Source organism: Euleptes europaea, chromosome 8, assembly GCF_029931775.1.
Source record: "Euleptes europaea isolate rEulEur1 chromosome 8, rEulEur1.hap1, whole genome shotgun sequence".
Taxonomy (NCBI): domain Eukaryota; kingdom Metazoa; phylum Chordata; class Lepidosauria; order Squamata; family Sphaerodactylidae; genus Euleptes; species Euleptes europaea.
Window position 1 is genome coordinate 54,269,029 of NC_079319.1, and position 10,570 is coordinate 54,279,598.

General features: G+C 42.6%; 1 protein-coding gene across 1 annotated transcript in view; it reads left to right on the forward strand.

Moving 5' to 3' along the window:
* EMILIN2 (elastin microfibril interfacer 2) overlaps positions 1 to 6,924 on the forward strand; it is a 47,652-nt gene extending 40,728 nt beyond the window's left edge. Inside the window, exons 7-8 of the mRNA XM_056854632.1 lie at positions 3,614 to 3,742; positions 6,522 to 6,924. Coding sequence (XP_056710610.1) covers positions 3,614 to 3,742; positions 6,522 to 6,859 — 467 coding nt within the window. The 3' untranslated portion in view covers positions 6,860 to 6,924. The remainder of the gene's footprint in view (positions 1 to 3,613; positions 3,743 to 6,521) is intronic.
* The last annotated feature ends 3,646 nt before the right edge of the window (positions 6,925 to 10,570 follow it).

Sequence of the window (10,570 nt, forward strand, 5' to 3'; positions counted from 1 at the left end):
GTTTGGGCTAAGAGTATGTAACTAACCTAAGGTCACTCACTGAACACCATCTCAGCGTGGGGATTCAAACTTGGGTCTCCCGGATCCTAATCTGAAACTCTTAACCACTATAACGTATTGGTTTTCATGTGGTGGCTGTTGCTGAACAGTAGCAAGCAGCCGGGCCTATTAATGGTTGCTTCCAGGCCTGTCCCCAATGAGTCCTCTTTCAGAGGTTAAAACAGCATTGGAAAAGGCTCTTCCCCATCCTCCTGCCTTTAACCAAGGCTTGAAGGCTAGCAATATGGTTGTGGTTGCCTAGCAACCCTCACAATGGCCACAGCAGAGGGCATCTTTATTAAGGGTACAGGTACAGCTTCTATTATTATTTTAACCTCCAGTGTGTGTGTGTGTGTGGGTTGTTGTTTTTTTGTTGTTTGTTTTTTAGAATTGATATTTTTCTGCAACCCTGGAATTTTTTTCAGGTTTGCAGACAAATCCGTCTTGCATGGCTGCAGTCTATAGATTTAAGTGTCCACAGACTGGGGCCACAATGAGAATCAGATATATTGACAGCCCTACTTTTCTTCCCAATGGGAACCCAAAGCAGCATACAACATCATTCTCCCCTCCTCCGTTTATCCTCCCAACAACTCTGTGAGTTAGATTGGGCTGAGAGAAGAGTGACTGGCCCAAGGTTACACAGTGAACTTCCATGCTAGAGTGGGGAGTCGAACCTGGGTTTCCCAGAGCAGAGTGCAACCATTTAATCACTGCACCACACTGGCTCGCTACCCATTTACTATTCCATTGGCACTAGGAGTATTCTGCTTGATGCAAGAATTCCTTTAGTTGACAGAGTGCATTTCATGCAGTTCTGCCACAGAACTTAATGCTGCCTGAAAAAAACCCTGCACGGTGAGCAGTTTAGAGATGAAAAACATTACCAGATGGCAGACTGCAGCTTCCACACAATGGCTGCAAAGGGTATAATTATATATAAATTTTGGGGAAATTCTTTACCTTTCAACAGTTCTCCCCCAAAATGGGACCACCAATGACCAGTGAACAGTTCTCTTTTCTCCAGGCTCTTGACTGTCTTCCCAGTTCTGGGGACCACTCCTATGCTCAGCTTACAGTCCCCAGACCTACAGCTCCCTTGTCTGTGCTGGCAGTTTTAGAAATGACAACTAATGGATAATCTTGAATTTAACTTCTTCCTAATATTTGTTAGAGCTGCTGCATTTGATACAGCTGACCATAGCAGCCTGTTGCACCATCATCAAGGCTATGGAAGGACTGGTATTGCCCTCCATTGGTTTGGGTATTTATACCAAATTGATGGAGAAGGGTTTCCTTTGGAGGGGCTGATTCAGCACTGTAGTGGTTAAGAGCAATGGTCTCTGATCTGGAGAACCAGGTTTGATCCCCCGCTCCTCCACATGAGTGGCGGATGCTAATCTGGTGAACTGGATTTGTTTCCCCCACTCCTAAACATGAAGCCAGCTGGGTGACCCAGTGGCGGACCTACATTTTTGGGGCCCTGAAGCTTGAACTGTTATGGGGGCCCCTTCGTAACCAGCAACAACAGGGCAACATCCAGCAAGGTCCAAAGGGCCTTGCTGCCCTTGCAAGGACCTTGAGGCCCAAATGGTGGAGAACAGAGTGGTGGGATGGAGTCCTTGAAAATGGGTATTAGAGCATATTCTAAAGTCAGTATTAAGTACTTCAAGCCATTGGCTTATGATTCTATCACTAAAAAACTCCATCAATTTTGTTGAGAAATTCATTCATTAAAAGTTTCTTCAGGGGGCCCCTCTGGGATTAGGGGCCCTGAAGCTTAAGCTTCATTGGCTTCACAGTAGATCCGCCTCTGGGGTGAACTTGGGCTAGTTACACTCTCTCAGCCCCACCTACCTCATAGGGTGTCTGTTGTGGGGAGGGGAAGGGAAGGTGATTGTAACACAGTTTGATTCTCCCTTAGAAAGAGAGAGCTGGCATATAAAACCAACTCTTCTTGATATGTGTTTCAGATCATGGTTCATAAGTCTATGCTGATTAATATTTATATGAGGCTTTTGAATGAAATAATCTAGAATTTTGTAGTATTTGTTGTCTGTATATTGATGAGACCCAGCCATATATTTGTCAAAACCTCCAGATGCATCTGTCTTAAGTCACTGTCAGGAGACTTATTAGGTGGATGAAGATGAACAAGCTAAAAATGAATCCAGCAAAGATGGAGATAGTGTTAGTTAAGAAGATAGATGTTCCTGAGGGGATTCTGGATGAGATTAAGCTGACCCTGTCCAATCAAGTAAAGAGTCTAAGTACACTTCTAGAAGTGGCCTGACTTTTGAAAAAGAGTCAGTGTTGGTTCTTGTGGGTTATCCGGGCTGTGTAACCATGGTCTTGGTATTTTCTTTCCTGACGTTTTGCCAGCAGCTGTGGCAGGCATCTTCAGAGGAGTAACACTGAAGGACAGTGTCTCTCTTCAGTTTTACTCCTCTGAAGATGCCTGGCTCAGCTGCCGGCAAAACGTCAGGAAAGAAAATACCAAGACCACGGTTACACAGCCCAGATAACCCACAAGAACCAATGAACTCTGACCGTGAAAGCCTTCGACAATATAGAGTCAGTGTTCTTACCATGAGTGTTTCTATAATTTACATCTGATTTAAGAGCTCTCTTCTTGATTCCGCTGACCAAGCCATGCTCGAGCACCCTCCAAACTGCATTACTGTAATAAACTCTGTAAGAGGCTGCCCTTGAAGGTAAGTACTTCAGCTTGTGAAAAATGCAATAACTTACCTTTTGGCTGGGTAAGGTGCAATAAGCATTTAACCTCACAGTAAGACATTGAAAGATGTCATTATCATTGGCTTATAATTTTTTTTGCTGAAATCCCACTATTTTGGAGCTTTGAGGGAAATTTTGTTCTAGTTTTCCAGCTGATTGGGTAATTTATAAGCTCTGCACACAACCCCTCCTCACATTGACTGAAATGTGCAGAAAGGGAAAATGGGTGTGTGCACGCTGGCCCTGCCCTCTGCCTCTGCACTTTCTCATGACTATAGCACCTGTGCATTGAGGAAGCATTCATGTGTATGCTCCCTGCGCATGATTGGCAGTGTTCAGAAAGCAGCATCCCTGTTCACAGGGAGAAAGTGTATGCAGAGGCATGACTCTGAATGTCTGGGAAGGTTCATCCCATGGAGGGGGTGTATGTAGAGAGCTACTGTTGGTGGGCTTGAAGGTTTTGCATTTGGGAGAGCAGAGTTTTGTTAGGGGGTATGTTTGTTATTTTAATGTTGTATCTTTTTATTATGTTGTTTCATTGCTGCATTTTAATGCTTTTAGAAGCAGTTACGCATGTACTAGGAGTGGTTTTTTTCCATCTTATAAGAAAGTCTATGTTTCACTGCTTTAGATAGGGAAATGTTTTCTCTATTCTGACTACAGGTACTAGGGAAGCTTAAGGATAATGCATGGTTAACCCTTACTCATTCAGTAATAAGGCTACTTGGAAATATGTGTTCTTTACAAAAACACCAACTCAAGGGACAAAAAAAATCATTTCCCTAAAACCAGTTAAAGCAACCCTAATTTTTTCATGATTATTTCTGTATTCCAGGAGCAACTATTACTTCATCGGTATCATTCTCTGCTGGTCTCACACAGAAGCCCTTCCATAATGATGTGGGTGTAGTACATTTTAATAAAGTGCTTGTAAATGATGGTAACAACTATAACCCTACTACAGGTAGGAAAAATATTATATAAGGGATAGAAGTCAAGCAGTCATTCTGGTTTCAGTTACATTGTCAGTTTGAGCTGCCTGACCTTACTTGACTGTATTCACACAACGTTTAGCAATTTGTTCAACTACCCAGTTCTGGACTTTGAGGATGAGTGAAGTGAGCATGTGCTTGTGACTGCATCCTCTCTCTCTGTCTTGGGAAGCCAGGGCAAACACTTTTCTCAAAATTAAAATCACTAAAAGAAGCAGCAGGGCAATTACCCAATTTGATTGGCAGAATCCCCCCATCCCTAATGCCATTCTGAATCCACCTGCACCAAAATGCCTCAGACGAACCGGTCGTCTGCCGGTTCCACTTGCAGAGCTGCCATCCCGCGCCGGCCGGTAGTCCTCTCAGCCGTCTTACGATCCTGGGCCCGAGGTAGAGTAAACTCTCGTTCTCGGGTCGCTCGATTGCCAGACCCTTCTGCCGATGTGCCGGGACACTTCGCCGCGAAATGACCCATCTTTCCTCACTGGAGATATGCTCCAAGCGGCGCGCCCTATCCAGGCTAAAAGTCCCTTGGTTTCTTCCATCTCGCCGCAGTTCCGCTGTGTTGCCCCTTTGGTGGGAGCTGCGGGGGTTACCTTTGACGAGCGGTCCTTAGAGAACTGGAGGGTAAGCTTGCGATTCTCCCCCAAGGCCACCAATTTAATCCAGTCCTCTACCGACTCCTGATCTCCCAGGGTCAAGCAGCCGTCCAGCACTTCCCAACGCAGTCCTTCTCGGAAGTGTTGGACCTTAGTGTCCTCGCTCCATTCCCTTATCTTACAGGATAGGGATTGGAAGTCCTGAGCATACTCACTTACGGAGCGGGTTCCTTGCTTCAAACAACACATGGCAATCTTAGCCTTTTCCCCACTGGGGATCCTCAAAACGACGGCACAACGCAGACATAAATTCCGTCAGGGATTTCAAGGCCCTAGGCATAGTTTCTACCGTTACTGCCCATTCTACTGCTTCCCTCTCCAGTAGGCTGATCACGTAACTGACCCGGGCCTCCTCCGAAGGAAAGGTTTCCCCTTGATCCTTCATGAACCCGGACACTTGGGAGTAGAAAGTGGGGTAGCTGAGTGCTGGATCCGTCGAAGGACACCTTCAGATCTCTGGTGGTAGGTCGCCTGGGCAAGGATGCCTCTCTACTGACGGGTGTTTCCCCGGCGGCCAGAGAGCCCGCTGGGGGTTGCTGCGGGGTCTGTCTGAGCTCTCGCACTTCCCCCAGAACAGTACCCAAGTCCCTCTGCAGTGCGTCCATTTGTGTCTGCAGGACCCGATTCTGTAGAACCAACATCTGGTTCTGGCCGCGAAGCACGGCAACTTCCTCCGAGGCGACGACAACTGGGGTGACCGGGGAGCGGGTGAGCGAGGGCTCCTCCAACCATTCTGTAGGCACGGCCCCTTGGTTTTGTTCCCCCTCTTCACCGTACTGGGCGGTTAGTGACCCCCGGTAGAATCCGCCGCCAGGGTCCGCCGCCGCCCGTTCGTTGGCCCCGACTCTCCGTCGCTGCTCTGCTTGCGTGGGCAAGGAAGTCCACGTTGGCATCCCGGTAAGCCCGGACGGGCGCTGCTCAGGGGTCACCACCTCCTGACCAAAATCAATCAGGATTTCTTCCCCTGTGAGGAGCGAGTGCGTGGATCGCGTAGACATACTAATACTATTTCCTAAACACAAAAATAAAAAAGAAGGCTTGGGGATTCTGACCTGCTGTCGGACTTCAGTACCCCATTGCGTCTCAGCAATAAACTTTACTCCAGACGTTGCAGAGAGTTTAAAGATTTATTAAGAAAAGCTAACGGGTCAGTAGGTCTAATGAACTTAAGGTCAGAATGCAGATATGGGGAATACAGGGTATCTTTATAGGGAACATACATTTGGTTACATCATAGGTAGGACTTGAAAGGGTAAGTTACATCAAAGGAAGAGTATTTGTCACCTCGAGAGCAGATAGCAGTTTTTCCATTGGAAGGCTTACTTTGAAGTGGAGATCGCTGCCTTCTGTCTTCACACCGATTCCTCAACTTCCCACGGGAAAGGAAGTGGCTTTGATACTAAACATATGCTTACCCGGGGCCCGAATGGATGCCCTGGCTGACACATTGGCTGGTGGTTCTGCTGGGACTGTGTTGATTCTTGGCATGAGAAGCATTGGTTGCTGCAGGCTGCCTCTTTGCTTTTGCCCTGGAGGGGGGGGGAAGGCTGATTTCCCCAAACTGGAAACAATGGTGGATGAATGGGGGCACCTTCTTTAGAGGCCCATAGAACTGGACCCCCTGACCCTAATCTTGAAATTTGGGGGTTCTTCTGTAGACAGGCGCCAGCAGCTCCACTGCAAATTTGGTGCATCTTATTTCAAAAACTGCCCCTCCTGACTCCTGGATAACTTCCTCATAGGTTATAATGTAGCAGAATAATTTTTGATTCCTGAATAAAACCCAAATGTGAATACCCTACTGGTATTGGAATTTGGGGATATCTGTATTTTTCAGCTTCAATATACTCAAATCCAGAAAAAACACAATTTTTTAAATGCACACCCCTACCTCAAGTATAGCTTAAAGTGAGAAAACGTCATACATTAGCAAAGAGCATATCAGCAGTCATATGAACATTTCAAATTAAGTGACCTTTCTTCCTACTGTTATTCCTCTTGTATCAATGTGAAAAGCACAGTAGAAACAGTAGTAATGCCAAGTATATACTGGCCTTCTTGTTTTTTAATTAATGGACCATCATTTTTGCAGGGATCTTCACAGCTCCGTATGAAGGTCGTTATCTTATCGCTGCTGTCCTGGCTCCAGAAAGGGATGAGTATGTTGAAGCTGTGCTGTCTGTTTCCAACACGAGTGTCACTCAGCTCCACACAGCTGGTTATAAGAGAGAGCTGCTGGAATATCACAAGCCAAGACCAGGAAAACGAACTTGTGGTGGAGTCGGGGCTTTCCATCTTGTTCTTCACCTCAAAGCTAGAGCTGAAGTAAGCATTGTTGTTACTGGGGGGAAGCTGGCCTACACAGACTCTGATGAAATGTATTCCACTTTCAGTGGAGTGTTTCTGTACCCTTCCGTTTCTCATGGGTAAGGTATGTGAGCAGGAGATAGGGTAGCTATCTGGAAGAAAGCAATTAAAAGACAACCTGTTCTGTTTCTCTCTCGTTTTCGACCTTCAAGACTCCTGTTTTGTTCTTAGGTAACTATACCTTTTGTATAACAAAGGTTAGCATGCATCTCTGAAAATGCACAGCAAACAAAAGTCCAACAGGCTATGGCTAATTAGCAGATTTATCACACATTGTCAGATATAATTTACCTTCAGGTGTTTCCAAAAAGACGTGATCCAAACCCACACTCCATTTCTTCTTGTGAAGCACATGTGAGATTTATTGTAACTGTTTTAATGTAGTCCCGTTAATTTTATTATGAATAATCTGTAAACCTTTAAGATTTATTCTAGCCCCCTATACAATTCATGTTTAAGCCAAATTTGGCTTATCAGTGTGCAGCCATTATCTTTAACCAATTTTTTTTCTTCCTGTATTGTCTATGTTCCCATACTTAAGAACATAAGAAAGGGCCTACTGGATCAGACCAAGGCCCATCAAGTCCAGCAGTCTGTTCACAGTGGCCAACCAGGTGCCTCTAGGAAGCCACAAACAAGATGACTGCAGCAGCACCATCCTGCCTGTGATTATACTTATACTTACAGGCATAATTAAGCTCTGGTCTGATGACCTCTGAAACTAGTTCGTAAAGAGTATGAATTAGTTCAGTTAACACAAAACAATAACTGTGAGAGAAATATTGTAAGAGTGAACCCCATTCCACTTTTGATTACTTAATTGTGATGTCAGATATCTATCACTAGTTCAATGTTAACAATTGATCCAATTCTGTAATGGTCATTTTTACTCCATTAGTGTCTGCTTCTCTGTGATCACTCTTCTTCTTGATGTCTTATCTTTCCCTGATTACAAATTGTTTACATTTCATAGAGAAAAAAAACATCATGCTCAGCTTGACTGCACTGATTTCAGCCCCCCAAGAACTATCTTCTTACCTATTTGCTGTTTTCACACAGTGTTGGTTCAAAACTTGCTAAAGATGGGTTTGTTTCACTTCCCTCTCCCATATCTTAGTGATTCAAAATTTTGTAGTTCTCCCATCAACTAGAATGCAGCTGTCCATTTAGCTAAAAGACCTTTCAGTTAAATCAACGCTGGTCCAAGATCATCTTCCTGCATCCAATGCAAGACTATTCTAATTTATTAGGCTACAGGGAGTATCCACACAGGTCTTATTTTGATCTCTATAGGCAGAAACTATAAAACCACAAACAGTAACATTCTTAGGTAAGGTTTTATTGTCAGTTTAATTAAACACATAAGTGACTTATTTTCCTAACAGACCAGTCTTTACAAAAACACTGTACTGGAATGTTCACCAATTAATAACTGAGCAAAACCCAATCAAAGCAAAAATATTCATAACACAATTATCAGTAATTAAATAGAATATACTGAAGAGTTCTCTTCTTTCCTTGCATTCAAAACCAACCAAAATACAGATTTTTCTGTCAGAATAAAAGGAAGTTGCTTAGCCAAAAGGCAACCCCCTAGTTAGTAATTCTAATACATTTCTCTTCAATATTTTGAATTAGTTGTCTTTATTAGCTGTGTTTTTACTACAATCGCCAGCTTACATTTCATGCTAATATTTGTATAAATGGAATCAATTCAGAATTCCCTAGGTGAAGAATCGTGGTAGAGTCTTAGTAGAGGACACAATTCTTGAAGCATTATTTTTATTTTATTTATTTTAAAGAGTAATATTTTACAGCATCACATCTGCCATTGAATATTAAGAAAAACACTGTTGCACTTAAAAATTGATTGGTTCCTCCCCAATACCAGTTTTGAACACAACAAGGAAATAAGAAATCCAGACATTTATACTGTAATACAAATAATTGATAGTTTTCTTGCATAATGGGCATTTTCCTTGTTCATTCCTACACAAATGCTGCAAGGATTTTGGCTAAGATTTCCCAGCCCCTTACTTGAAAACTGTCACATTAATTTTGTATAACAATTTCAAGTAGCAATTTTTGCAGCACAAGCTGCTCAATATATTTCCGAAGTAAAAGGAAATGCATTTTCGAAACAGCTGTAAAATAGCTGTTTTTTTCCTCACTAATGTAAATGTTTAGCTCTTTCATGGAAAGAATTGGCTAACTTGTGTAGATCTGAAATACAGTAGAAGTTTTGTTTCCCAATACCAATTTCAAATCATCTATTTCCACTACAACAAGGAAACATATTAAGGAGGAGTTCTAAACAGAGATTTTGTGAATACTGGGACACAGTCTACTACTGGACAGCTCTAGAGTCACTGAGGTAAAATCCAAACTTAGTATTTAAAGAGTCACAAAATGCTATCCAAATTCAGACTCTGACATTATAAATAATAGCACATTATTTTTAAGAAGCATGTATCTATTTCAAATTAAAGTTTGGATCAAGATGACTCAAGAGCACTCTTCAGCATTAAACAACCAACAAAATTTTCCCAGGCTATAAGTATAAAAAAGAATTTTTCTTCCAGAAGCTTTCTGGAAATTATTATTGTCAAAATCAGCTCATGGATCTCTCCACTGCAATCACTTTTTTACATTTTCAGAGTGCTTTAAAGTAAGACAATAGGAAAGTGAACAAATTCCTACTACTGAAATGGATTTCATCCAGTACAGCAGACTTTGTTGTGATGGCACTGTATGATTTGCACTTTCCTTGGACTGGAAAAATGTACTTTGTCATATTAATCCTACCTCATGGGGGGGGGGAATCAGTTGCCACATTGAACTACACAGCCTGACCATTGTAAAGCTAGCAATTTCAAGGCTTAGAATATGCTGTGCTTATACCTAGTGATCCTAGTTAATTCTTCTTGTATGCATTTTCTGAACAAATTCACTGAAGCACAAGCCATGTTTCTCTTCTGGCTTTGTGAGAGATCCTAAGGAGCCTGGTAATGCCTCCACTGAGAACAAGAGCTGCACCTAGCCCTTCAGCATTGTTACAGGAGCTGACTCAACAGAAAACCAGCCTCAGGAATTACTGGAGCTGCAAATTAAACCTAATTGTTCACAACTGACAAAAGAGGCAATTTTCATGTATTTATATGGATCTTCTGAGTGACCAGGAAAAACATTAGCCATAGCCAAGTGATGCCTGCATTTCACTTCTGCCCCCCTCCTAGAGTTAGCTAGCTTCAAGTAGACATAGACCTAGCTAATTTCAAGTTAGTAATTTTTTTTAAAAATAAATAAATTTTCTAGTTAGTTTTATTTTGCTTGTGATGTACTACCACAGCCTGGCAAAGAGTAAGGGCTAAAACTTGCCAAATCAGCTGTGCTTTTCCAGACAACTCTTAACTAATATCAGTTAGCAAAAAGTAAAACAAGTGAAAGACTGTAAGACAACTGGCTACTTCAATCAGGACTTCAGTTGCTTTTGGATCTACTATGCTACTAATATATAAAGCATCTGATCAGAACTGATATTTATAGCTGATACTTATAATTTTCCACTTTGGCCCCATTGTCCCATGCCACTTTTTTTCAGACGGAAGAACCCCGACACACAGAGTTCTGGAAAGGCTTAACAGTAGTCCCAGTTTTAAAGACTAATTTATATACATTACCTTTATGTTATAAGACAAGAGTTTATCCCTGAATGTTTTCTGTATATTTTGCTTACTGACCTATGTAGTGTGCCCAGACTAAAGAAGTGCCAAC